The 24,059-nt window shown below is 41.7% G+C and overlaps 1 protein-coding gene across 1 annotated transcript in view; it reads left to right on the top strand.

Moving 5' to 3' along the window:
* The first annotated feature begins 20,710 nt into the window (after positions 1-20,710).
* Positions 20,711-24,059, top strand: part of OSBPL10 (oxysterol binding protein like 10) — a 99,285-nt gene continuing 95,936 nt past the window's right edge. The window contains exon 1 of the mRNA XM_052695892.1: positions 20,711-21,039. Within this exon, the coding sequence (XP_052551852.1) occupies positions 20,735-21,039 (305 nt within the window). The 5' untranslated portion in view covers positions 20,711-20,734. The remainder of the gene's footprint in view (positions 21,040-24,059) is intronic.

Genomic DNA, 24,059 nt, shown 5'->3' with positions numbered 1-24,059 from the left:
TCACCACCATACCCACTAAACCACGTCTCCCAGGGCCGCAATTCCATCGTATACACCACAATTTACACTCTTTTGCTTTATCCTGGTATCAGGGAGGGGCTTAATAGCTTTGGAGCAAGTCAGGGAAGCACAGAGATTTGTGAGAACACCAAGCAGTCAGGCAGGAGGAGTTTTATCAGAGTAGCATTTTCAGACGTTCCTTGGCTGCCTTAGCCAAAATCACACTGTTCTCCCTGCACCACACTCGTCCGGGACAATAAACGCAGATGAGCAGTGCTGCTGTTTTGGTGAGGACAGGTGGTTTTGAGTCAGTGGCAGTAAACATTTTTGTCAAAAGCTGTACCTCTAATTACGCTCGTAGCTGTTTTTGTAATAGCCCAAAAGCTTTAAAGGAAAACACTGCAGATAGCAGAGAAGGAAGAGCAAAAAGTAACCTTTCTACTGTTAAAACAAGTGCTGTCGGATCATTACATTAGCAAGAACAAACAAAAATGTACCATTTGGCCTCATCAGCAGACTCAGGCAGACATGTTCAGGCAATCAGCTGTACGGACTGAATGAAGATAGCAGCCTTCCATCCTAGCAGGCAGTACAGTGTTGGCAGGAGATTTTAATTTTTTTCTTTATGTTGGCAGAATAAATTACTTTTCCATGCTAGTGGCTTGAGTTCACAGTCTGGTATCATACCTTGAGTTGATAATGAGCTAGGTTAGAAGCAAAGGCAGCCTCGTGGAAATCAGAAGGGTGGGCTCTTTCATAGAATAGCCCATCCTCTTGCACAGCCGTGACAGTCCAGGCAGAATCAATGAACTGAAGTCACAGAGCCTCAGGCACATATTCCGTTCTGCTGAGCCATCTGAAGGGAAGCGGCAGACAGCTATAAGCTGTATCAAGCCAAACAGCTGTTTGCCTGAATTAGAGGTGTTGAGGCCATCAAACTCTGGGCTTAGTAAGGAAGTAGATGAGGCAGGAGCACAGGTTCCCTTACATCAGGTTTGTTATGGCACAGTATGTGCTTCTCTGACATGAATCAGGTGTCCGGGCTTATTAAATCACCACTAAGATTTGACACATTTGGTCTGTCAATTCACCAAAAGACTCGGTCAATACTGACTTATTTTGTGAGTTCCAGAAGCAGATTATTTGGCACTTTAACTTACAGTTCATTTGCAGAAAAGAAAAGGAAGTTTCATATAGAAAACAAAGACAAAATTTGGATGGAGGAGAAAGAATAAATAATGAGATGATTTCTTATTTTCTTCTATTTAAGTGGTGTATCGGTCCAATGTCCGATATAGAAGTAGATCCACTTTTTCTTCATTGCTCTATCTGATTTTACACATGACAATGAAAACACAGCACGGTTTAAGTATCCATTAAAAAGAACAAAACTAATTCCTATAAGGGAAGGACAGAGCTCAGAGATTCCCTAGTTGCACATTCTAGACTACATGCATGCAGAGTCACTGCACTAGTAGCTCAGTCTATGAATCTATTTTAACTAATTCAGCTGAGTTGCTGGGATATCTTTTCCCCTTTTCTAGGAAGTTCTCTGTTTGTCTGACATCCAAGCATTTATCACAACCAAAAAGCTCCTTTCAAAACTCAGTACCCAGAGATAATAAAATACGGCAGTTGTAATCTACAGCTGCAGAGTCCTGTGCAAAGCAGAAACATCTGTCAACAGGAAAACACAGTTTAAAATGCTTAGCTTTCTGTGCGTTTTGAAAATGTTTCTGCTTATCTAGTTGGAAAGTTTCCATTTAATATGCTGTATTTTTCAGTGAGTAGAACAAATACACAAAACAGTTTTCTTAGGATGCATTTAAAAGCAGTAACAGTTAAGTTTGATTTATTTTCAGTGTTCCATACAAAAGATAGGAGTATGACTTTAATCCTTAATTACATAATTTTTGGACTGAAAAATATTAAAGTCTTGAGATGCACCCTGAGTTATTCTAAATCCTCTTGCTGATTTTGTAGGAATTTCTATTACATACAGGCTATTTTGTGAGTGTTGGACCAGCAAATCTCTGTGACTTCTTCAGTTGTATAAACTTACTAGCTTAAATCTGGGTATGGATTAGGTAGCACAATTCAGTAGATGACCTCAAAGCAAAAAAGTCTAAGACATAATAATTCAAATTTTCAAAAGATACCTTAGTTTCTAAAGTATGATTATGATAGATATGAAGTTGAGGTTCCTGTTTAGTTTAAATGTAGATGTAATGTAACTGGACAATAGAATTAAGAAAGTGCATGTCCCACATTTTCTGACTACTTGCAAGGTGGACCAGATGGAGAAGGAGTTAGACTTAATTTTAGGGTTTTTTTGTGGTTTATTATTACTATTACTATTATTATTGTTATTTCTAGTGACTTCTGGGTAGTTTAAAAGCCCCCAAAAGCAAATGCACATTAAGGCTAGGAGAAGAAACTCAAACATTTTACAATGTTCCCAACTTAGACTTCCTCTCCTACATCAACTCCAGTCCCAGTTTCCCTTCATGTGTTTCTTCCACTGTGTTTTCCCACGCAGTCCCTGCGTAGTATTTTCAGAATAATGGTTTGCCATCATTTGTTTGACAGATAAACAGTATTAAAATATATTCCTTACAAAAGAAAAAATTACAAAAGGTAAGTTTTGCTCTCCAGATGTGGAATTTTTTTTCTCCTTTGTTTGGAAGTGCAGATGGCATCAAATTACTTCCTTTTCCATCTTCCATTATTCTAAAAGTTGATTCAACCTTTATCTCACCTTACTCACCCAACCATTCTGATGGCATGCATGGAATGCCTTCTTTCTAACCTTTCCTCCGCAAAGTAAGCAATAACAAAGACCTTTACCTTTGGAAGCCAGGAGAACTAGAATGGTTAGGGTTGAAGAATGTGGGGCTAGTTCCTTGATATTTAAGTCAGCTTTCTTAAAGAGGTCAATTTGCAAAGCATAGATCAGTATCTAACTAGACAGTTGCAGTTAATTCTGGAGCTTCTCACAGTGGTGTCCCACTCCGTCACCGAGTTCTGCTTTGCAGATAACTCTTACTTTTATAGTTGCTCTGCCTTTAAGCAGTGGCTGGGTCTCTTGCAAAACTATGAAACAAACTTCCCACTGTTGTTTGGCCCCAGTCCACAGAGCTGCGCTCCTGAAGTTACTCAGAGCTCTTAGCAAGCGCAGGGCTCTTATCAAGCACATACAGAGCACTGAAGATTAGGAATTGAATTGAATGATTTACTGTTTATCTCCATTTCCATGGAATTCCACGTAACATTTTTGCAAATATATTAGTCCAGAAGGCTTTAGATCATGTGTCAACTTTCTCCTGTATTCTGTTGACCATAAAGGAGTTATGGCAAAACAAAACAAAACAAAATACCAAACCTGATGCAGGTTGGTTTGTTTAGCAATAGGAATCAGTACATTAGTTTAAGAACCAGTACATTAGTTCAGCAAAAGGAATCCATGAGTGATGGTTCTAAAACATTCAATTTCAACTTTAGTGGGTAAATAGTCTTGTTTTCCTCAATAATTTTCACTAGAGATGAAAAAGGAATACTTCTGACTTTTGCCTCAACAATTTTACCTCACAAGAAGCAAAGAAATCATAATAAAATACTTTGATTTTTGCACCCATTAGGTGCAAGAACATCTTCAGATTCCACATGCATAGTTTTAAAAGTTGCTCGCTACAGGCTAACAAACAATGGACATTTTCCAAATTCCAAAGTGGCTCAAAGTTAGTCAAAGAAGTTGACAGTGGAAAATGGGGAAGAAGTGGGGAGACACTCGAGCACCCCAGACACTACTGAGCATGCCCAAAGAGATATTAGCACATATTAAAGAGTCCTTGAAAAAGGAGTGAATATGTATGCCAATGCACTGTCTTAACTGTTTAAATATAGAACCTGAACTCTGAAGGAGCATGCTTGCTTGTCAAGTAGCACAGCACGTACTGAGGAATGAGGGAATGCTACTTCCTAACACCACACTGGATTTAGAGAGTTTTCTTCCCAGAACTTGGGATGACAAACCCACAATGAATATCAAATCTGAAGCTCCATTCCAGGTTATGCCTTAAAGAAAAAGAGGGGAAATAAAGATTTTGGGACTGGACAGAGATTTGAAAACACTGTTCTGCTGCTCCAAGATGAGCTGCATACATTGTCAGGATCAATATATGCATTTTTATGTTTTCAGATACAATAATTACTTTGTGTACTTACACGCACTAGATTCAGTTAGATCTGTGCTCTGTTGGTATACAGAATCATAGAACCATAAAATCATTTGGGTTGGAAAGGACCTCTAAGGTCATCATGTCCAACCATTAACCTAATACTGCCAGCTATACCACTAAACCAGGCATGGGCAACACATGGCTCTGCACAACTAGTAATGTGGTCCTGTGTGGTCGTAAACTTTTAATGCTAGCATGTGATTTTTAGTGATATTTTAGATGAGTTGATCGTGCTTAGTTTGAGCATGGGCTGCATAGGTGACAATGAAATACTGTAGAGGGCACAGTGCAAGGCTGACTCTACCTCTCACACAGCCACACACACAGTCCAACCCAAACCCATGTGTATTGCATGTTACACGCATTGTGACTCTTGGCGTAACACAGTGATTGCTGATAACAGTATTTCAACCAAAACGTGTGTGTGTCTGTGAGGACATGCAGTTGTTGTTATTAAGCAGACATGTAGGAATCGGGGAAGAGGAAGCTGGGGGGATTATCGCTTTCTTCAAATACCTCAAAGGTGATTACAGGAAGAGCAGGGCTGGTCTTCTCTCACTGCTGGCAGGTGACAGGACAAGGGGAAATGGCTTCAAGTTGCACCAGAGGAGGTTTAGGCTGGATATCAGGAAAAACAACTTTACAGAAAGAGTGGTTAAGCACTGGAATAGGCTCCACAGGGAGGTGGTTGAGTCACCATGCCTGGATGTGACTAAAAACCATTTGGATGTGGTGCTCAGGGACCACTGTTAGAGTTAGGGTAGTATTGTTTGGTTGATGTTGACTTGATGATTTTTAAGGTTTTTTCCAACCAGAGCAATGATGATTCTATGATTCCATGTAAATTTTCTTATTTAATCATTAAACTTGAGCTAGTGTTGTTACTTTGCGAAATAATTTAATAAGTTAACACATTCACTTTGGAAGAAATATCCAGAATACTGATGTGCTGCTGACAAGTTTCACAATTTTCAGCTACTTCAAGGTAAGTATTTATCTGTGCTAGGTTTCAAATCATAACAGCATTCAAAATTTAACTTAAATTATGGCAAGGTCAAGTCATGGCAAGCAATGCTATTCATTTGGCTAAACACAGTCCTGAAAACAACAAAAAATATACTTCTGTGCTTTCAGTTTAGATAAACAGATTTGAGAATGAGCTTAAAGATTTAAAATATATATATGTATTTGTGTGTGGGTACTTCCAGATCCATTTTCAGTTGACTTAAATGCATTATCTGCTAATTTTCAAATGGAATGTACAGAGTTGACATTGAACTCAAAGTAAAATTGGATCATGTCTCTTTACAGACCTTTATAAACCATCTCTTAGCAGAGAGAAACACCTCTCACTTCACAATTGGATCTTACTCATGGCATTGCTTTTTGGCAGTACATGCATTTGTGAACAATTGTTCTCATCAAAAATCTTTGAGAGCTTACCAAGAATAGCAGCCACTGGCATTGGACCAAAGCGATGCCTTAGTTTCAAAAAGCTAGGCTGAATGTCCCACTAGTTTTGTGTTTTCCACTGTTCTCTTTTTTATATGTTTTAATATACAAAATTATAAAAATTGGTTTTGTTACTTATATACATTAACTATAACATATATTTTAAGTGTCGTCCAAGACAATTCCTCTTCACTTAATGCAGCCCAGGCAAGCCAAAAAGATGGACACGTGTGCTTTAGAGCGCTGCATCAAGAGTTTCTAGTGAGATGCTTTCTGCAAACCCGATTTCCCAGAATTTTCCATTTACATTGTTTTAGTGGGCTTTCTGGATGGAGGGAGGTCTAGCACAGTCTCTTTGTGATGAAGGCAGGACAATTTCCGTGCTGCCTTTGGTTGCAATCTTATTTCTCACCAGCAGTGGGCTGCTTTTTGCCATTGTGGCTTAGATTTGTGCTGTTCCATTGGCGTGCATATGAAAACAATGCAAGTTGTGCAACCCAAATGTGTGCAAAGCCTCTCTGTATTCAGCGTGACAATCTCTGTGACCTTTTGTTTACAGTATGTGCAGGCTGACAATACCAGCAGCATACAAACCCTGTTATCAGCGTACCAAGCCGGCATGGAATGTCCCATGTGGAAATGATCTTCCTCAGCTACTTTTTAACTCAAGAGCGTAGGACTTTATTTATCTTAGCTGCAGAGGATAAAAACTCCCACAGAGATGTTGCAACTTTGAGTTTTGCTATTCCTTGCTATATGCATACTGACTCCCTGAGTATCAACACTGAGGACAAATTTAGGATCTGTAGTAACTATGACTGATTTCAATGTTTTTGTTAGGATGGAAATTATACACTTGCCATAAATTGTGAAAGGCCAGGAGATTTTGAAACAGCTTTCAAGGATGGCAGCTAGCCAGCTTTAGTGCCAGCCTGGTGGGGACTGAGTATGTAAGCTATATCAGCGCTCAGTAAAAACAGGATAGATTCCTGAATGCAACTTTATAACAGGAACACAATATTAATCATCACAGAATGATTTACAGTGGAGATTAGTTTATTGTACTGTGAGGGAGGAAGTTCCTTTGACGCTACGGAGTGTTTTTGTTTCCTGTGATACTTCATTTGGTTACTGGAGAGTGAGAGAAGAAGCAGGAAAAAAAATCTCACTCCATGTTTTTGGAAAAATAACGATGACCCAGGATGATGTCAACAATTTTGTCACTAGTTTTGCGTTTTGTTAATTTTGGATAGAAAAACTTCATCATTGGTAATGCTGATGTGTATTGATGAGGTTTTCAAGCATAAAAACCTATTCTAGAGGTTCAATCTTTGTTCCACCCATCATCTTCTACCTCCTTTCCCCAAGCAGTGCAAGCATTGCTGCTTCTTTGTGGCCACTCTGTGTTCCATGTGGGTTTCTCCATAGGATGCTGTCCTTCGCGAATTGATCCCTTGCGGGCTTCCCACAGGCTGCAACTTTCTATGCAATGCTTCAACACAGCTCCTTACACAAAGCCCGCCCTTCAGGACCATACTGCTCAGTATGTATCTTCACCGGGGACATCTCTCAGCCCTCCAGCCACACTGTGGTCTTCTCTCCATGGGCTGCAGCTCTGGCCCAGGATGCTTCTTTGGGGACATCCATGGGCTGTGCCTCCTTCTGGCCTCATCCACTGCAGCACTGTGGGCTCCTTCATGGCTGCACGTGGAGATATGCTCTGTGCGGTGCCCATTGGCTGCAGGAAGACAATTCTGCTCTGTGCCTGAAATACCTCCTGTTCTTCGTCTGCACTGACTTTTATGTCTGCAGGGCTGATTCTCTCATATTTCTGCATAATAAATCTTATCATGTAAACCCAATAGAGGGTTAAAATACTGTATGTATCGGAAGGATGATCTGGGGAACTACAGGCCTATCAGCCTCACCTTGGCACCAGGGAAGGTTATGGAACAGATCATCCAGGGTGTGATTGCATGGCATATGCAGGATAACATGGGTTCATGACAGTCAGATCCTGCTTGACTAACCTCACTTCCTCCTAGGATCAAATGACCAACCTGGTAGATGAGGAAAAGGCATATATGCAATCTACCTTTAGTAAGCCTTTGACTCTTTCTCACTCAGCATATTCAGCTGACAGCCCATAGCTGGCACAAATGCACTCCCCGCTCAGAAAAGAATTGGCTGGCCTGCTGGCCTAGAGGATGATGCTGAATGCAAGCAAATCCAGCTGGTGACTGGTCTGGAGTGGTGCTCCTCATGGGTCAGTATTGGGGCTGGTCCTGCTTAATATATTTATTGATGATCTGGATGAGGTAATTGAGAGCACCCTCACTAAGTTTGCAGATGGCACCAAGTCAGGGGGAAGTATTGATCTGCCTGAGGGTAGGAAGGCTCTACAAAGAGATTTGTACAGGCTGAATAGCTGGGCTGAGGTCAGTAACATGGGCTCTAACAAGACCAAATGTCAGATTGTGTAATTTGGTCACAACTCCATGCTTCAGCCTTGGGGTAATTTTCCTCTGGAAAGCTATGCAGAGGAAAAGGATCCGGCGGTGTTAGTCAATAGCTGGCTGCACATGAGCCAACAGTGTGCCCAGGTGGCCAAGAAGACCAATGGCATCCTGGCTTGTATCAGAAATAGTGCAGCCAGCAGGAGCAGGGAGGTGATTGTTCCTCCATACTTGGCACTGTTGATGCCACACCTAGAGTGCTGCATTCAGTTTTGGGCCCCTCACTACAAGAAAGCCACTGTGAGACCCTGGAGCGTGTCCCGTGAAGGGGAAGGAAGCCATGAGGGGTCTGGAGCACAGGTCTTATGGAAAGCAACTGAGGGAGCTGGGATTATTCAGTCTGGATAAGAGGTGACTTGGGGGACACTTGGTTGCCTTCATACAACTGCCTGAAAGGAGGCTGTGGTGAGGTGGAGGTCGGCCTCTTCTCCCAGGTTACAGTGATAGGATGAGAGTGAATGGCTTAAGTTGCTCTAAGGGAGGATATAAGAAAAAACTTATCCAAAACATTGGTGGTGCTTTGGAACAGGCTGCCCAGGGAGGTGGTGGACTCACTGTCCCTGGAGGTGTTCAAGAATTATTGGACGTGGCACTGTTGTCAACGGTGTGGTGGTTGGATTACATGACCTGAGAGGTTTTTTCCAACCTTAATGATTCTATGATTCTAATAGATCTCAGCAGATATCTCTTAGTAGGAAAATATTGATTTTGAATATGCACAAGAGATAAACCCACTTTTGTTTAAACAAGTCCACTCTGAGAGTTGACAATGTGTCACAAGCTACTATCTCTTTTTTATGTAGAGATGAGGTTCTGAGTTGCTTGATAATCAAATTTGTATTAATTTGGTTAAAGAGGAAAATTCTTAAAATTATCATCCCCATAATTATCTCCATCTCTGAGAACTTGTCTCCTCTGCTCTGATATTCTGTTTATACCTAATTCATAATGATGGATGCCAGAATAGTGTAAAAAACACATGAGGAATGCATTAATGCAATAGAAAATGATGCCTTTTCTCATTTGTGTTTGCTTTCTCAACAACTTTGAGAATAAATATTATTAGTTTTCTTGCAGATACAATTATCCATTTATTGCTACAAATATGCTGCAAATAGAGATGAAGCATTTTCTCTCTTTTTCTGTGCACCCATGAACTTTATAGCACGAGCAATTAATCTGCAATAACAGTGAACATAATACAGTTCACAGCTTTGATTTCAAGTTTGCAAGAATATTTATTTGAAAGTTTTTAATTGTTTGGAGTATTGGTCTTGAAGGCAGTAAAAGTCATACATGCTTTGACCATTCAAAATTCATCATCGGTAATCCAATTAGAAGCCTTCTGAAGTGTGTGAGCTGTCCAAATTACAATGAAATGGAAAATCGACTTTGTAGTCATTAATTACCAAGTTAACTGGGAACACTGTTGCACCTTTAAGCCTTAGAGATTCTATTACATTATTGGAATAAATAGCAAATATGATTAACCTTTCCTCAAAGGGAGAAGTGAAGTACATAATGTTTTCAGGAAAAGCTATTGCAGATTTATCTGTAAGGTTTTGTGTTTCAACAGAGACAAGTCTTAGCACCAGCCACATTCCCTTAGCATTTCTTCCATATGAAGAAGTAATGTTCCCTTTTAAAATATTTGCTGAATTCTTTGGAACCGATGCCCAGCTACAATATATTTTTTCTATGATGTGCTAAACGTGCTTGCTCTTTTTGTTTTTCTGTTTCCTCTGTAATTAATTACAAATTAATGAGTTCGGTTCTCTTCTCATGCTATGTTAGGCCAAGGAGAACTTTCCTAGAGGCACAAAAGGGGAAATTCCTCCCTTCTGTTCTGTGCTCTGTGAGTACTTCTCTGTTTTCTTGGGAAGTGCTTTCATAACATCCTGAATTATTTTGCTTTCCTTCTGCCTCTCAGTGTGTCCACCTTTATGAGAACAAGGCTACTCGTTACTTTTAATCCAAAAGTTGGGACTTACTTTCCTTTTATATTCCTGCTAGTGTACATAGAAATATAACCTAATTACTATATTGTGTAAGGGGGAGAAGCTTACCACTGTGGGATCTGTATCCTACTGTTTATCTTCTATTATTAGTGGTGTTTTTGAGAAACCGCAGTTCTGGCAATCCATCATTTTTTAGCTGGACACTGATGCACAAAGCAATACATTCCCCATTTGCTTTCTAGCTGACACACCACTCATCTCCTGGTACAACTTCTGTGAGGAATTAATCATAACTTAATGAGGCTCACATCATCTCTTTTTTGATGTTGTGCACTCTGCTAGAGCAGAAAACCTTTGCAAAATGATGCAATGTCCTGGATTTTTTTTTTCTTCTCTTTCTACATGTTTTGTCACAGGATGCATGGGTCCTTATGTTATTCTTTTTGACTTCAGTGTTGAACTTTACATTCCTTATTACTCAGTAGATTTGAACTGATACCTGAGTTATCCTTTTATTGGCATTTCGAATTTTCAGTCATTTCTGCAGAATTAGGCTTGTTCTGGATTGAATAAATCTTTAATTAATGCTAAACAATATGCCCAGATTTAAATCTAAACCTGCCAGCACTCTCAGTGTTTTCTAAAGACTTTTAGATTTCACTGCTCTTTTTCTTCTTGAGAAATTAAAATTGATTTTCAGTTTTCACTGAGCCACAGATACATCTAATGTAACCCAGATAAAACCACATTTCTGTGTTCCATTTTATGACACAGCAGTTTTGCTTCTTATATTTCTATACTGCAATTTCTCAGCCTTCTTTGACTTATTTTATCAGGGAACGACAAAATATACCATATATTTTAGCACCAGCCACCATAAAAAAACAGCATTCTCAACATCATATTTTCTTTTGATGATACCTATTGCTTTTGTATTCACAGTATAACTCAATATCAACTTCCTTCACTGTCTGCTGTATATCCAGAGTGTTGTAGATGTAACTGAGCCTTTGGGATATGTATTTTAATTTCATTTCTAGTGCTATGCAACATTAACTAAACTCTGGGGCGCAAGATGCATAGCAGAGAGATATTACATTGTGTACTTTGATTCACGCTGGGCCTCAATTTCTCGATCTTCTCTATTGCAAACAATAGCACAAATTTCTCAGAGGCACAGTTCTTCACAAGGGGTATCACTAGAAGCACAGAGAATGCAGGGGAAGTTCAGAAGCCAGGGAAACAGGAAGGTTCATGCTTCCTGCTTAGTCCTGTCATGTGTGCATTCCTGGGTAGCTAACAGCAACACTGGTGAGAATATCTGCATTCTCCCACAAAGAAACAGACGATGCAGATTGTAGACAAAAGAACAGGCTACCTTGGTCCTACATGCATTTTCATCATTTTTATTTTTCTTTTTTTTTAGCCATTTATTTTCATTTCCCTAATTCAGGCTGAAGCAAATTGCTCTTGGCCAAGGAAGAAGAATAACCATAGCTCTCTTGATTGAACTGGAGAATTCTCATAGAATCATAGAATCACTGAAGTTGGAAAAGACGTCCAGGGACATCTAGTCCAACTGTCCACCTACCACCAATATTTCCCCACTAATCCATGTCCCTCAGTACAACATCTAAATGTTTCTTGAATACCTCCAAGGATGGTGACTCCACCTCCTCCCTGGCAGTCCATTCCAGTGCCTTACTGCTCTTTTGGAGAAGAAATTTTTCCTGATACCTAACCTGAGAAAGGAGCCAAGATAAGATTATTTTTCGATCTTTCTCTCTTACTTTATTCTTTTGTCAAGAGCCTTAAATCCTTCTCTTTTCTTGTGCAATGGGAAGGGTTGGCTCTTTACATCAATTTCCTGTTGTAGTATTTTCCTAAGATTCAAATTACCTTGAAGCCCTTCCTCATCCTGTGGCTGACAGCCTCTGACTTATTTCTGATGTGCTGCCCTGTCATACAATGCCACTTTTCCTTCTGCAGCTTTAGGAGAGTGAGAAAATCCTGAGGTTATGTCAGCAGAATTATCTTCTATTTCTTCCTGGTTACAAACTTCCAAGCCTGCTGCCAGTTAAGCACCAGGATTTTGACATGTGTGCTTTAGTGCAGCCTCTGAAGACTGCATTTAACATAGCCTTTTTTGGCAAACTCTCTGCTGCGCTCTTAGATTGACACTGGAGCAGCTCCACCTCCCCTGGGAATTCTGAAGTAGACTAGGAGCTTGTGTTGCTACCAAAGTGTTGTCTAAACTTGGTTAGCACAGATCAAGCTGGCAAAAGGGAGCAATAGCAACTGACAAAGATCAGTGCGATGTGACAGTCCTGGTTGTTAGCTGGGAAAAAAATGAAAGCTCTTTCAAACGGTCTGGTTAATTCTTGTCTTTGTTTCTGCCTATCAGCCCCATTTCCCTCTGTCAGCAGCAGAATCCTATGCCCTTCTCTACTAAAAGCAATATGGATTTCATTTCTGACATGAATGAATCTCAGATCAGATTAAATTAAGATGACATGGGCTATGTTTTCCCATAATAAGACCCTATTCCAGTTTATGAAGTATACTCCATATGAATGCATTTTTATAGCTTTTAGATGATGATTTTGTTCAAGCAGTCTTCTAAAGAAGAAAAAGAGGCACATGATCTTTTGAAGACTTGTCCTATTCCATTTGACACCTATTCTAAAAACACAGATCTTTTCCATATGCTTTTCAGGAGGTGTTTTGTAAATTATGTCAGAAACTCATAGAAATATTAAATCTGACACACGAATATTAAATCTAAGCAAAACAAGCATTGGGTGGGGAGTCTCAGTTCCTAGTTAGACTCTTCAAAGCTGTATGACATTATTCAAAGTTGTAACTCTGGTGACAGTTTGAAAAAGCTGTAAGAAGTTTTTTTTTTTAGAGTTCCAGGATCCAGAGTTTTGTTTGTTAGGGGTTTACTTCTCCTGGTCAGGATTTCCAGATGCCCCAGAATCAGTTCCTATTTTTTTCCCTAGCAGGACAGTAAGATTAGACATTCCTTCTTCAATTTCATACAAACGGGATGTCAGAAAAAGTAAAACAAATCCATCCAGTCTTCTGTGTATCTTGTAAAGAAGGAAGAAATTCTTTGTGCAAATCTCCAGTTTCTTGCTCCTATTGTCATTTCATGTTGTTAGTGTCTGGAGTCCATTTTATATCAACACTCTTAACTTTAATACTGTCTCCTTTTTTTTTTTTGCAAGCATAGCCCTATTTTTAGGCTGTGGCATGAAATCACCATAGTAGGGGAACGTTTATGACTGATTGAAGCTGGCAGAGCTCAGAGCTTGGAATGCCTGGATTTGTGAAACTGCAGCTAAGGAGTGCCCATCCTAAGCATCCTTTCTGAAAAATAACAAGGTTGGGAAAAGCTAAACAGAAAAATAGCAGCTTCCTGAACTTTCAGTTTGTGTGTTCGAAACAAATAACATTCATTTCTACCTTTGACATCAAGGCAAATGCTCTTACATCAAGTCTCATACCTTCGGTTTTGCAGAATAGGCTCTCAGAAGTCAAAGATCAAAGCTGACAGCTCTGGTTTTGGAAGCCAGAGATACAGAATCACAATTCAGCTCTTTGCATATTTAAGGTTGTCTCCACTGGATACTCCTGTCAGGGCTGAGTGTGATGGGAGAGAGAAAGCATCACAAGCAAATTCACTGAAGGAGGCGGAAAAAAATAATGTCTGTCTTTTTCTTTCCAGCAAACAAAAAAGGAGAAAACAAATGACTTTCTCAGGCTTCTGTAAACTTCAGTTTCTAGTGTTCTTCAGAATCGCTAAACAGTCGATTCTGTGCTGTGGTCCTGTGGAACATCACGTTGCCTATCCATTCTGTCAGCAGCGGACCTCCAGACTGCAAGAGAACTAGCCCCAGTACTTGCACTAATAGGGCACTATGTAGCATGCTCCTTTTTAAAAACAAACAAGCTAACTAAGAAACACAAAAAACCTACTGCATCATGTAAATTGTTCATGCTTTTCACAAGCTATTGTTATTTTGGTTAACAGGCAAATTAAAATCAGTGGTGAACCCTAGCAAATAAATTGCCACCCCTAGCTTGGGGGAATTACAGCCATAAAACATTCTGGACTTAATTAAAGTATAAGCCCAAAGATTATAAACTCACAAACTGTAAAAAAAACCCCACAAAACAAAATACTTTTTACTGCATTTTACTGCCTTTTACATGCTTACTTGACTGGCTTTTATTGGTGGGAGCTAAAATTTAGAACTAAATGGCTAAATATATTTCACTAGTCTATTGAATTTACAACGGATTTATTTTGATAGCAAGAAGTCATTAAAATACAGGCAAGAGAATTTGGTCTAAGGTTCATGCACTGTGTGTTAATGTTTCTTGCAAAAAGTAAGTCCTATTCTCTACAGCCCGCCCAACTTCTAAAACTTTGTTGTGGAAAAGGGACTGAGAGTTATGCTTGTATTCATACGGGGTTCAGCAGTTTCAGAAAGTGTTTAAAATACACTCCATCTTTTCACATCTGTTTATTTTTATTGAGCATATTAAACTACCACTAAGTATTTCTTATGCAGATTTGTAGACTAAGAAGGAGACAGTTATGTTCCATATGAAACTTGAAACTTGCAGAGTAGAGTCCGAAACTAGTAATACATAGGACCTTTTGCATAAGTAGTTGTTTGAAAGCTTTAATCTAATTTTTCTCCTTGTTTTTACCACCAAAAAATAGCAATGTTTCTTCATTGCCAGTACACAGATCTTCCCTTTTATATTTTTAATCTGCCATCCCACTGCGATACTTCACAGATACTTCATTTAGAAAGCCAGTGGAAGACAATCTGGGTGATTTTACAATGTCATATAGCATCATGCTTTATGAATAATAAATGTTGGAATCTGACACATTCCATGGAAACGGTTCAGTTCTGCAAAAAGTGGCACAAAAAGAGCCCATGTACAAGTCTGAGAGCTGATAGAAGACAGCAGCAATGAGAAGAGTCAGTCTGGTGTGAAGTCTGAGTTTGACCCTTAGAGGAACAGTGTACTTTGCTGATCTCTAAATGTTTAACCATACTGCTAGAAAAACATGGGTAAAAGTGCCTGTATCATGTTAACATTTGATAAATCAACATTTATCTATAATTTCACAACAAACCTAAAAAGGCTTCAATTACTCAGAAGGTCATGATGGATAATCTCAGTGTTTTCTTCTGGCCTTAGTGTATGAAAGAATCTATTTAAAGAGCTGTATTTGTCACTACCTATAACAACTGTTCAAACAGAAGTTGGCACAGAATAAGGCTGTTCCCAATAGCTAAAATACACAATATATACTTTGTGTGATGTTTACTCTCACTTAGTTTCTCTGTTCACCACCTTTCTATTTGTTTCCAGGGCAGTTCAAAGGTTTAACTCTAATCATACAGAAAATATTTTGCATCATGGTTATCACACACGTCATTTCCTTATGCTCATTTAATGACATACGATGTAAACATAAGCAATACAAACTAATATTCTCTCCACCTGACCATTTGCATTCTAGAGGCTCACAGATGTTTTGATCAAGGTCTGTTTCAACTGGTCTAACCTGCAAATTACAGAGTTGTGAGTAGACAAGTTATTGTAAATCTAAATGTGGCAGGCAGCACAAATTTCAGCCCAAATGAATTTGTGATGCCTTGTGGCAGAGTGAATTATGTTTCAGCCAAGAATGTGTTCCCTGAACTAGATTGTTTCTGGCAGCCAAGGTGGTTTTGGGTACTAGTGCCATATGCTGGTTTCCCTGTCATCAGGTTGAACCTCAGTGAGAGATGGTCTTGTTGGTGGATGAGAAACATCGATGAGAAACTGCTGACAGCAAGATGAAGAGTGTCAAAGAAGTATCTTTAGTACACTTACAGACTTACAGGCACCAGGGAAAGAGCATAAAATGCATACTGATGCAGCAAAACTAATGCTAAAGTTGGCAGACTGCAAAATGAATGGCAGATTCTGTGTCCTCCAAATCGTCAGGTCAGAAGTGTGCATGATGTGCTGGTTAAGTCTAAATGAAACCATTATGTAAGATAGATCACAGTAGTTGTATTATGATTCTAGTACTATGTCATGGAAAGGTCAGATTAAAGAGATCACTGCTTCTTTTAGAACTTCAAGTCCAGTAATGTAGGGAAGTAGATCTGAGGAAGGGCCAGAGAACATTCTGTTTCTCTGCATTGTTCCACCTGCTGCATGTGTGCCAGCTGCACTCAAGCTGTGGCAGCTGCAGCAGACTTTTGGGGAAGTGTTATTGAGAGCAGCCTTGGCATGAGTGTGACCATGGCATGAACTAATCCTTAGGGACCGTGTCTGACTCATTCTGGTGCTCACAGCAATAGGAGAGGTGTGCAGTGGCATGTTTTTGCCGTAAGTACGGCCTGCAGTGCAGTGACATCTGGCTTTACTCTTCTAAGCTCATGGGAAATGATGCAGTGTCTCAGGAGAACTCTGTAGGACAAGAAGGAGGAGATGGAAAAACTGCAGAAGCCTTGTGTTATGTTCATGGAATAGGTTCAGTGCTTGAATACAGACCAGGCAAAACTAAGTAGACCCCATTGTTAGAGAAAAGCCTGTATGAATCCATCTCCCTATGACTATGATTGTTACAAATTGTATGAAAGCTGGTGGCAGAGAGGGCAAGATGTAGAAAAGGAACATGGAAAGTAATTATAGAAAATTGTTTGCTAGGGGAACATTAAAAAGGTATAGAAACCCAAAACAAGATGACTAGAAAACAGAAAGCAGCAAATGGGCTGTGAGATGGCCTTGTTCAATACGATGAAACTGTGTAGCATAGCAAAGGATCATAGAATGGAGAAACTTCTCTGTTTACCGATAAAAGCAAACACAGATGAATTTGTTATCCTGCCAGATGTTCTGCTTTCTAGAAGGTGGGACAAATAATGAATCATTTTGGTTCTTATGGTACTTAAAGAAAGGCAAAATTTTGGTTTGACCACAGAGTGAAACTAACATACTAGAGGAGGACTGTGAAGTAGTGGCTGTGTTACCTTGGAAACAGCAAAAGTCTTCATTAGGTAGGTTGCTGTTAATAAACAGCTAATTAAGAATACTTGTAACAAAGCATAGATCATGCAGGATTGCATCAGACAGAGTTTATTACTCTGAAGGGTAGCTCTACTGGGACAGATCATTAGCTGGGGGAAAAAAACACAAAAGCAAAACAGGTTCAGTCATTTTGGAAAACATCAGTGCCTTAAAATAAGTGAGAATAGGGGATCACTGATATCAAGATTGCAATGAAAGGTTGTCCAACTCTGTCACATCACAGCAGTACGTACATACTGGGAAGAAAAAAGGAATAAGAAAGTTGGTTGTAATACAGTCTTGTTCTTAGATATGATGCAAAAACAGCATAGAGTGCCACGGTTGGAATCAAAAGGATCTTTGGTTAACCAAGGGGAAGAAATCTTAAGTAAATGAATTATAGGTCACACTGAAGGTCTGCATAGTTCATTTCTTCCACTACTAGATGCCTAGAGAAAGATCAAGAACAACATAGGTATTATTTCATCAATAAACACTCTTCAAGGCATCAGAAGTTTAGGGTTTCTCTGATCTTTGGATACTTACAAAGCACTTTGGACAGCCTTGCTTAAAGGTCTTTGAAAACAGTTATCAAATTGCTCTTTTATTCCTCTGGAACTTGGACATCTTGTAACAATGAGTTTCACTTTTAGAAATCATGTGAAAAAGTATTCTCTTGTGCTTATTTTAAACCAGCTCCCCCGTAGCTCCAGTTTCATGAGAAATACACCCATTAACCTAAATACCATCCTGTTCTGCTCTTCCAGCACAAAATCCTGCTGAGCTAACTCTCTCCTCATTACAAAGTTGGGGTTTATACCTTTTCTCTTTCTATTCCATCCTTTCTGAAGGAATGTTATTAATACAGAGTATACATTCACAGGGTGTACTATGGATTTATATAGCAGCATGCTGATATTTTTGTTTTCCTAATGAGCTCATCCCAGCTATTTGCTTGATTACCCTTGAACACTGAGATGGGGTTTTCAGAGGACTACTTGAAATGACTTCAAAATATCTTTCCTGGGAAGCTACAGCTAACGTATAGATCATATAAATTAGTTGCTTCAGTTACCATTTTATCAGCAAATTAGTCACTGCTGCAAAATCTCTGATGTTTTTTTTTTCCTTCCAGTTGATTCTTGTTTTAATCATTTTTGAAGGACTAATGATTTTAGAAGATACTGAGTAACATAGATCCCAAATCAGAGCAGCATTTTCCGCCATCTGAAAAATGGCCATTGACTGCTCTATTTCGTTTTCCCCCTGTTAACCAGCCTGCAAGCTGTAAGAGGACCTTGTATGCTATCACATCACACAAACCTTCTTGCAGCAGTGAGGTGGTTTGAGATTTTTCAAAATTCTCCTGGGGATATGATATGCTGGCAGTCCATTGCCTCTTCCATGTCAGAAACTCCCTCGTGGGAACACAACTGTTACTTGGGTTTTATTGTATAGAAAGACATAGAGAGGTTTCTGTATAACTTTATGAGGAGACTTCTTTTCCTGACATAACTCTCTTCTAATAAATTCTACAGAAGACAGAAAAACAAATCTTATTTCTTTATAATATAGAACACACACAGTCAATGTGTTGCAGTGGCTGGTGGGAAGCTGTGGTGATGACACTGCTATTTCTGTATTTTGTTCCACTGTTGGGGGCTGTAGCTGTAACTGATGATGAGAAAAATCAAAGCATCTCATACTTCTCGTCACCAGAGAGTGAGGTCTGAGCTTCCTGAAGGAGAATGGCCCCTTCATTCCAAGGTCTTCTGAAAAGTATGGCCATCAAATTGAGGGAGGTGAGTCAGAGAACAATGATTTTCAGATTGTAGTAGCAGTTTCTTTCTTTCTATAGTAAACAAAGACTGGGGAATTTTATATGAATATTTAAGTAATATCTCTGCTTTGAAAAAACTGCTGTCAAATATTTTATGTTTTAAAGAATAACTAAGCTAACAATCTTTGTCTGTGCTGCATTTAGTGCTGTACACTAAATGTTCCATCAATGAAAGGCTAGATTAAAATTCAAGTTTCCAGACTGCAGTGCCTCAGTATTTAGCTACAACATAGAAGTTTAACTACCCAAAATTCAGGATCGAGTTGTCCAACATTTCAGCTAACCAACTACAACACATATGGTAAGATTTTCTAGAGGGAAAACTGGGAGAATCTGAGCAAGAAGCCCTCCTGTCTGGTTTATACTGGAAATGCAGGCCTCTAGTCGTGGGAGTTTGGAGGGCCTGAAAATCTTCAGTGGTGCAGAATAGGAAATGGCATATGAGATTTGGAACAGTCCAAAGATCTCTAGATCTCTAACACATGGAAGCACACAGCTTTTCAAGGGTTAAAGTACAGCACTAAGGTTGGTTCATTCATGCTTTGGCAGTCCCACTGAGACCCTCTGTATTTCGGGTCTCCAGTCGCAAGATGACATAACTGCATGTCAGGTGTGCTGTGAGGATGTGTACTGTAACAAGGCTGAGGCACTGGGCTAAAACAGCAAGGCTGGCTGTGGAATTGAGCTGGGGGAATGTAACCACACAGCTCTGTACCTTGCTGACTGTACAAGGACCTGCTTGTCTTTTTGCAGTGATCCTGAACGATCTTAAATCATCCTCTGTCTTCAGGAGATGCAACTGAGCCCACAAAAATATTTTCTGCAAAGTCTGGATCGATGATAGAACTGATGCAATGCACTGATATACATGAAAGGACAAGAGGGAACGGCCTTGAGTTGCACCAGGGGAGTTTCAAGTTGGGTATTAAGAATTTCTTCTCAGAAAGCAGAGAGGCAGTGACACAGGCTGCCCAGGGAGGTGGTGCAGTCACCATCTGTGGAGATGTTGAAGAACCGTGTGGACGTGGCACTGAGCGACGTGCTCAGTGGGCATGGGGGGGTTGGCAGTTGGGCTAGGTGATCTGAGAGGGCTTTTCCGATCTTAACGATTCCGTGACACTACGGCGTCCTGCAGCGTGCTGAGGACGGCTCTGGCACTGCCGCTGCTGGGCACACGCATCTCGGCGTGCACCGCGTGAACGGCTCACAGACGGCCGCCTCTTCGGTGCCACGCTCCGTGGCCGCGGGCACTCGCGCGCATCCATCCGCACCGAGAACCGCCCTCCTGCCGAGCGTTGCTTTCCGCGGGCGCAGCTCTCGTAGTGCCAGGGCCGCGCGCCCCGGGCACGCACCGTGCAGCGTTGCAGGGATACGCGCACAGCCCCACAGGGCCGCCGCCCCCTGCTGCGCTCAGCGCGCGGCCCGCGCACACCCAGGGCCGGGCCCCAACGGCCGCCCGACGCCCCCCGGCCCCCGGCGAGGGGCGGCGCGCGGCTCCCTCTCCCGCCGCGGCCCGGCCCCTTCTCCCCCGGGCGCCGCCCCTCTCTCTCTCCCGGCGCCGCCCGTGAGTCAGGGCTTTGCCGGGCGGTAGCGGCGGCCGCGGCCGGAGCGGGCTCGTACCCTGTGCCGCGGGGCTCCATGGAGAAGGCGGCGGCGAGCGAGGGCGGCGGCAGCAACAGCAGCAGCCGCAGCAGCAGCCGCCCCGCGTCGGCGGGCTCCTCTCCCTCGTCCTCCTCAGCCGGCCGCGGGCTGCCGGGCCGGGCGGCGGCCGCGGGAAGGCTGGATGGAGGAGGAGGAGGAGGAGGAGGCGGCGGCAGCCCCGGCTCGGCGGCGGCCAGCCCGGGGGGCGCGCAGGCGCCGGGCGGCATCGGGAGGCGTCGGGAGCCGGTGCTGGAAGGGACGCTGAGCAAATACACCAACCTCCTACAGGGCTGGCAGAGCAGGTAATGCGCCGCCGGGCCGCGGCCTCCCGGCCCCCGCCGCCCCCAAGATGGTGCCCGGCAGCCGCCGCCCCGGGCCGCCCCTTCCCCGCCTCGGGCAGGTAGGCCGGTGCGGTGAGCCGGCCCTTTCCCGCCGCTCCGATCCGCTCTCTTCCTGCGGCCCTCGGAATTTGTTTTCGTTTCGTTTCGTGTTATTTTCCATCCGAAGGAGAGGCGCACCGCTGTGTGGGTGCGGAAGGCTCCCGGCTCCCTTTCCGCGGTCCTCCTCGGGAACTTACCTTTCTCACGCTGGGAAAGTTGGGCGGGACAACCGGAACGGGTGCGAGCCTCACGGAGCGAGCGAGAGAGAGGTGCCGGGCTCTTGTCTGCAGTCACCGGTGCGATTTGTTGGCTTCGGGGCGGGCCACCGGTTAGCCGCTGCTCTGAGGGCTGCCGCGCTGCCCTTCCTGCGTGACAGGTGCTGCGCTGCGCTGAGGTGGCGGCCGGCTGCGGGCGGGACGGCCGCTGTGCGCCCCGCTGGGCGTGGGGCCTCGCCGCGGGTTGTGGGACTGAGAACCGTGCGCTGGGGTCCGTGGAACGCGGAAGGCTCTTCATTGCTGCTTTACTTCTTGCTGAACTTACTGGGTGGGTGAGGTTGGGTATCTGTACCTCAACTTTTTAATGTACGGCGTCGCGGTGGTGGCTCTGAAGAGAGGCAGTGGCAATAGAATGTCTGCAGGTCCAGCCACAAACCTTAGGAAAATGAGAAAGAAAACTTTGCTTAGGTTGAGTGATACCAAGCAGTGCGAATGCAGGTATAGCTCTCTCCTGGATGCTCCAGCAGTAATTTTAAAGCATTTCTAAGTGAGAAAATTAAATGGTACTGATGCTGAGGATGCTTTGATGCTGACTCTTGCAGAGCAGGGCTGTAGCAATACTTGCTGAAAAGTTTCAGAAACTGATCTGATTTCATGTGCAGGAGGGCACGCACAGTTTATACCCACTGTGGGTGATGCTCCATACCCAATAGGGATAGGCACTTCTCTCCATAAACCAGGTGTCTTTCGCTTAATGTATAGGCTGCTCTCATGGAGCCATAAAGAAGGCCCTTGACTATCTCTTAGCCACTGCTGCGCTGTGCTAGATTTGTGTCGGAATCCTGTCTGTTTCTGATTTATGCAGACCTTCTGTCGCTTTGTTTAAGAACCAAACACAGTTTGATATCAAAATGAACAACTAGCCCTCCCTCCTTTTTACTTTTTTTTTTTTTACTTTTTTTTTCCTGATACTGCCATATCTTTTGGTAGAAGAAGTAACTTTTCCTAATTGTGTGAGTGTTGCTAAGGGTCATTTTCAGGTAACCTGATGAAAATTGCAAAATTGAGGTCTTTGCTTGTAAATCTTTGGGTCTAGAACTGCCTGCCTGTTAGTTTTGGGCAGCGTTTAGCACTGATTAGATCTCTGATAAGGGTGGGAGTTTAAGACAACGTGTGTGATCTACATATGTCTGAGAAACTTCTGTCTGAAAACACTACAGAGATAAATGTCGCATTTTAATTAATATTATTTTACTCTTAGCAGTCTATTTTAATCCTGCTGTATAATGCTTTGTCAACCGCTGATCTTATTTTGTGTAAATCTGGCTATTTGACTACATGACAGCTTCTGGGCTAAGTGATGTTTCTAGTTCATTCAGGTGTTCCTTGATCTATGTGTATGTTGACTGGGATTGGTGATGGCAGTTTTAAACAAAACAGTTGCTACTGGAAGATTACAAAAGTTGGTCTTACTATAATTTCCAATAAACAAGTATGCGTGGGTTAAAGTGAGGTTGTCTGTTTGGGAGTGTATGTATTGTGGAATGATCATAGAAATTAGTTCTGAGTTTACTTCATCTGAAAAAATGCAGGATTGTTTTAAGTTCATGATCGATACAGCCAGATGGCATGAATATAAATAAAATGGAACAATAAAGAGGAAACTGATAGAGTTCAGTGATTGTGGATTTGAAATGTTTTTTAAAGTACCTTATCCATTAAACTAAATAATTTAAATGCATTTAACGTTAGCTTTTGCCATGAGGTATTGAAGTAGATAGGCTTTCTTTCCTAAGTTATTCCACGCTTATTATGCAGGGTGACCTCTAAAATTCTGAAGACGTTTTCCTCTTGTTTGAATTACAATACATTGGTGTGGCTTTTTTATCAATCCTCCTTTAAGGAGAGTATGCAAGATATTCCTATTTTGGATGGGGCAATATTGAAGCGTAACACTGCATTGATGAACAATAGCTGAAGTAATTGAAGGCCTCTGGTTCAGTCAATCTTGAGAGCTGCGTTAATTTCTATTTTAAGAATTTCTGAGGGTTTATTGTCTATTACTAAATAAATCTATTTGTTCTCTTCCAGCAAGTTCAGGAACAGCCTGAACCTTCCAAAAGAACTAGAAAAAGAGCTACATGGTGGGTTTTTTTTTTTTTTTTTTTACCTTCACACCAGCAGAAAGAAGGGCTGGTTTTTTTTTTTGTTTGCTTTGAGGCAGTTTGTTGCACAGTAAAGTTGTCAAGGGGGCTGGGCTTTTAGAGTGTCTCTGCTGAAGTCTGACTTGCCATTGGTTTACACAGGTGCGAAGGCAAAGAGCAAAACAACCTCAAACACAGACACTTTCATGGAAGAACATTTGTGTCTGATCTGAGATACTAGAATATCTCACTGTCAGGACAGGTCAGTCATTGGCTGCAGGACTGGTGTTAGCAACAGGGGGCCTGCATGAATGAACAAGGTTCTGGCCAAACTCAAATACAAAAAGGAAGCCTACAGAGGATGAAAGCAAGGTCAGGTAACCTGAAAGGAATACAGAGAGCAGCTGGGGATGAAGTTAGGATAGCTCAAGTCCGTAGATAGAGTTGAAGCAGGCTAAGGATGTAAAAGCCCTTCCTGTTCCCCTTAACAAGTATATTAGTGACATAACACTAGGAAGACATTCCTTAGTGAAACAGGAGATCTGGTTACCTGAAACAGTGGTAAGGCTGAGGTACCGAATGG

This window comes from Tympanuchus pallidicinctus, unplaced genomic scaffold, assembly GCF_026119805.1.
Source record: "Tympanuchus pallidicinctus isolate F22 unplaced genomic scaffold, pur_lepc_1.0 scaffold3, whole genome shotgun sequence".
NCBI lineage: Eukaryota > Metazoa > Chordata > Aves > Galliformes > Phasianidae > Tympanuchus > Tympanuchus pallidicinctus.
This window is presented reverse-complemented; position numbering and strand designations above follow the sequence as displayed.